The sequence below is a fragment of the Penaeus japonicus genome, unplaced genomic scaffold (genome assembly GCF_977035675.1).
Source record: "Penaeus japonicus unplaced genomic scaffold, GWHDUDI00000001_assembly GWHDUDI00000026, whole genome shotgun sequence".
NCBI lineage: Eukaryota > Metazoa > Arthropoda > Malacostraca > Decapoda > Penaeidae > Penaeus > Penaeus japonicus.
Window position 1 is genome coordinate 17324464 of NW_028234428.1, and position 5000 is coordinate 17329463.

At 40.1% G+C, this 5000-nt stretch overlaps 1 protein-coding gene across 6 annotated transcripts in view; it reads left to right on the forward strand.

The window, feature by feature from the left end:
* The window catches only part of Coq2 (ubiquinone biosynthesis protein COQ2, mitochondrial), a 21382-nt gene that overhangs the window by 9506 nt on the left and 6876 nt on the right, over positions 1-5000 (forward strand). For all 6 annotated transcript variants that reach the window (XM_043011006.2, XM_086552059.1, XM_086552058.1 and 3 more), the window contains exons 3-4: positions 1210-1357; positions 3223-3416. In XM_043011006.2, coding sequence (XP_042866940.1) covers positions 1210-1357; positions 3223-3416 — 342 coding nt within the window. The remainder of the gene's footprint in view (positions 1-1209; positions 1358-3222; positions 3417-5000) is intronic.

Below are 5000 nucleotides of genomic sequence, written 5' to 3' on the forward strand. Positions count from 1 at the left end.
TGTTTTATTCACGCTTAGAATATTTTTGATTTCTCATAACTTATTAACAAAAAATACTGTTCATGTAGTACAGCCATAACTAATAATGTAATATAAGTAAAACATTGTAATGAAAATATAGGTTATAATTTCATGTTTCATGTTTTTAGTGTGTAGTTGTGAGTCTTTCTGTCAGATTATCCATATATAGTAAATCATTTATATGAAAGTTATGTAAGTGTTCAGTAGGTACATTTTTAAGTATTTGAATTATGATTCACTAAAGTTAATTTTTTCCAAGATTTATTAATGTGTGGTTCTTTGACTATCACTCAGAACTGTAATTTTACGAGCTTAGCATAATTTTCTTTAACCCCTTCACTCCGAACAGTAGAAAACACGTCCCCATGCTGAATCCAGGATACCGGTGCAGGCCAAATTTTAACGTCGCTATTAAATATAATAATTTTTAAGCCAAAACCTCAACATAATCATCATGTACTATATATTAAATATATGCATGATCAACCTCTTCCCTCTGTGCATATGACAAGTTATTTACTTGGGTTGGGAGGAGGATGAGAAGAGTGACTTTGGTGAGAGACCGCAATGACCCAGAGGACAAAAGAAAACAGTTGAAGTAGTATGGTAAACTAATCATAATAAGTTTTATATTTTTACATAATCTTCCATAAAGAAAACATAGAATATATTGCTAGTAGGGCACATCCGTACCTCCCCTGGTATAAGAGAATTACCTCCTATGTAATAATAATGAAATTCAGGTAAGCCATTGTATCATATACTACCTACATTCTGAAAGATCTCATACAGTATCTGGAAGAAAAAAATACTAAAGTCAACACAACTCGGCCATGGCGCATTATGCACGTCCTCGGATATGTCATGAGTGTTGCAAGGATGCAGTATACGCATCATCGTGTTCAAGAGGTTAAAGGTTAGATCCCACAGAAGAAAGTGAAGGCTGACAGTGATGGCCTTGTATCTATATTGCTGTGCCTCTAATTTGTGATGTACTGTATCAATTGCAATTACTTCTATACAATAGCTCATATGAAAAACAATATTTACCAGATTACTTTCTATTGATTATTAGTTCTCATTGGAATTGCATGTTGTCCGTTGTTATTGAGAATTTATTTTATTCAGAGGAACACTTACACTTATTTTTGTTCTTATTTGTAAATGAAAGGTGCATTCTCTTTACAGGTGGCCAGAACTGCTGCACGCCCGCTTGCCAGTGGAGTTCTCACTTTGTTTGATGCACTGGTGTTCCTGAGTTTACAGCTTAGTATTGGGTGTCTGATACTACTTCAACTTAATTGGTACTCTGTACTTCTTGGAGCTAGTTCCTTAGGTAAGTAGTAAAAGGAGATAAGTTTTAAAATATATTATAAAAAATATAACCCATTGCAGATGGGGTGCCTAATGACCTAAATGGTTGTCAGGACGGGCAGTCTACAACACTAGTGGCACCGACTAAATATTTGAGGGACAGGGAAAGTGTTTTCTCCTTCCTCTAGGTAGCGCAGACTAGCCCAAACAATATTTTTCCATAATTCCATCATAAAATGTGGGTTTAGGCTGACTTTGAAACCCTGTAGCTCTGGAGCTAATGCCATTACAGCCATAATACTTCATGACTGTGTGTGCGCTTCAACTGTGAGCAAATCCCTATGTCATGTCATTTGCCCATTGACACCTGTCTTTTAGGTCTGATCAGTGATGACATGTATGTCAAGATACATGTATGCAATGGGTTAACTCTTATTTCCTTTAGTGTTGATCTATTTTGATGATAATCATGACCCATTGTAGCCAAGTACATCACTCAGTATACTGGGATTTTTTTTTTTCCAGGTTTTTATATATGTTAATGGGTCTAAAGGGAAGTAAAGCAATTTTTCATGAATAAAAGAAAAAAGAAAGATATAGTTAACCCTTCCTTGGTAGGCATGTTTCATGGGGAGGAATCACTTTTGTAATGCATTTTTCATTTTGTTGAAATTGCAATCTATTTATTCCTTCAGTTGTTTAACTAGGACATCATATCGATTGCTATTATTATCACAGTGCTATTATTCCCTATATAACCTTATGTATCATACTGAAACTCTAAAAAATAATAGAAAGTACACATAACATCTTATGATGCCCATCCCAGGCTTTACTTCTTAACTCATTGGGGACAGATAGAAACTTGACATGCCAAACAAGCTTTTGGCCTGACAACAGGTGGCATCATTTAGGTGCCAGTATTTGTCAGATGTAAGGGGAGAGTGGATCAGCAATATGCTAACCTCTGGTTCCTAAGTTTTGGCAATGTAGAATGTGCAGGCAAAATGACAAGAGGAAGGTGATCCAGATCATGTGCAGCATCTACAGTGTGTGACCCTGTGTCAGTATGGCTGTTTTCTGCAGTACAGGTCTCCATCCTCTTCTCCATTTCTTAATTTATTTTCACTAGGAAAGATACTTTTTGTCCTCCCATAAAACTAGTACTCCCACTGAGTTTAAAGAACAGCTGATATGGAACCCACAATGCAATTTTAGTCTACTACAACTTTGATTAACACTGTCACATAGTAAAGCACAGAAAATGGCAAAAACAAATATGGTTCTAGTATTATAATGAACACACAAGGTCATGATATATCAAGTGAAGCTCCCTTGGTCTGAAATAAAACTCATCTGGGGTGCCTCACAGGTGACACTAGTGTTTGTCCTGGGGACAAGACAAGCAAATCTTTTATTAAGCATTTACTGAAAGAATAACAAACCCTAAATCTACCAATTTACCCCAATTTTCTTTTTCTAACATATTGGAAATTGAAAGCCAAGGGGTACCATAAATACATATAACTCAAACATGGTGATTTTGGCCATCTGATTCAGATATTGCACTCCCTAATTAGTATCACATTACACCACCTGCTCACACTCTCAAGGGCACAAAATGTGACATATATGCTTATAAAATGTGCAGCTCATTGTAGTACTAATTTGGGTCACTTTGATACGGCATATTGATGGATTGTGTAATTACTCTTCTGCTTGAGGTAAGTAGTTGGGATGGTGTAAGTTTCCCAGGGTTTTAGTTAGGTCTTCGTAGAAGAGTACCATTAGTATTTTACAGAATTTTAGTTTAAATATTGAAAGGCTTTTCAAAAGATTTAGTAGAATGATTTTCTTGAAAAATTAATATATTTTCCTATTCTTTAGGTCTAATTGTGCTCTACCCTCTCATGAAACGTGTGACCTACTGGCCACAACTCATGCTTGGATTCACCTTCAACTGGGGTGCTCTACTAGGTTGGGCATCAGTCCGGGGCACATGTGACTGGGCTGTTTGCTTGCCTTTGTATGCTGCTGGTGTGGCATGGACTCTTATCTATGACACTATATATGCACATCAGGTATGATAGTAGGTCCCCCCCTTTCCGTATCTCTCTTTCTTTTTTTCTCTTACCTTCTCTCTCTCTCTTTCTCTTTCTCTCTCTTTCTCTCTCTTTCTCTTTCTCTCTCTTTCTCTCTCTTTCTCTTTCTCTCTCTTTCTCCTTCTGTTTCTCTTTCTCCTTCTGTTTCTCTTTCTCTTTCTCTCTCTTTCTCCTTCTGTTTCTCTTTCTCTTTCTCTTTCTCTTTCTCTCTCTCTCTCTCTCTCTCTCTCTCTCTCTCTCTCTCTCTCTCTCTCTCTCTCTCTCTCTCTCTCTCTCTCTCTCTCTCAGACTCGTCTCTCTCGTTCCTGTTGTCTCTCTCTCTCTTTCTTCTTTCTTTCTTTCTTTCTTCTTTCTTTCTTTCTTCTTTCATTTTCGTTTCCTCTCTCTCTCTCTCTCTCTCTCTCTCTCTCCTCTCTTTTTCTCTCTTTCTCTCGTCTCTCCTCGTGCCGTCTCTCGTTGTCACTTTTGATCGCGAGGCATCCCCTCACCTGTTGAGTCCCGAGCATTTATCTTCCATGCGCTGGCCACGACCTCCCTCGGCCTGTTTCTCCTGCGGCATTGGCCACGGGATACTTCGCTTTCTCTCTCTTTCCGCTTTTTTGTCTCCAGGGGGGCTTTTCTCTCTCTATTCCCTCGCTTTCTCTCTCCACCGGCTGGTCTCGACGGGGTCGATCTCTCTCTCTCTCTGCCGAGGCGGGGGGTCCTCGCGTCTCTCTCTTCTCTCTCTCTTCTCTCTCTCTCTCTCTCCCCTTTCTCTTTTTCTCCTCTCTCTTTCTCCCTCTCTTCCTCTCTTTCTCTCTCTCTCTCCCCTCTCTCTGGGTCTCTCTCTCAACTCTCTCTCGAGGGGGTGGGGGGGGTCCTCTCGGGAGGGGGGGGCGGTAGGGGGGGTACACTCTGGCGGTCGGGCGGGGGGTTGACGGGGGGTCTCTCTCTCTCTATCTGGTCCTCTTCTCGCGCGTTGCTCTCTCTCTCTCTCTCCTCTCTCTCTCTCTCTCTCTCTCTTTCTTTCCCTCTTTCTCTCTCTTTCTCACACTTTTTCTTTTTCTTTTTTTCGCCCCCGCCTCTTCTTATTTTTCTCTTCTCTTCTTTCCTCTCTCTCTCTTTTCTCTCTCTCTCTCTTTTCTCTCTTCTCTCCTCTCTCTCTCCTCTCTCCCTCCTCTCTCTCTCTCTCTCTCTCCCTCCTTCCCTCTCTCTTTTCTTCTCTCCCTCTCTCTCCTCTTTCCCCCTTCCTATCTTTCTTTTTTATCTTGCTTTCCCTTTCGTTTTCTTTGCCTCTCTCTCTCGGGTCTCTACTTGCGTCACTCTCTCTCTCTCTTTCTCTCTTTCTTTCTCGTCTTTTTTCTTTCTCTCTCTCTCTTTCTTTCTCTTTCTTGTTCTTTCTACTCTCTCTCTTTCTTCTCTTTCGGTTTTTTCTCTCTCTCTCGCTCTCTCTTTCTCTCGGTTCCTCCTCCTCTTTCTGTGTTCTTTAATTCGGTTGTGCTTGTCTTGTCCTGTCTTTTTCTTTCTTTCTTCTTCTTCTTTCTCTTCTCTCTCTCTCTCTCCGTCGTCTCCTCCGGCTCTCCT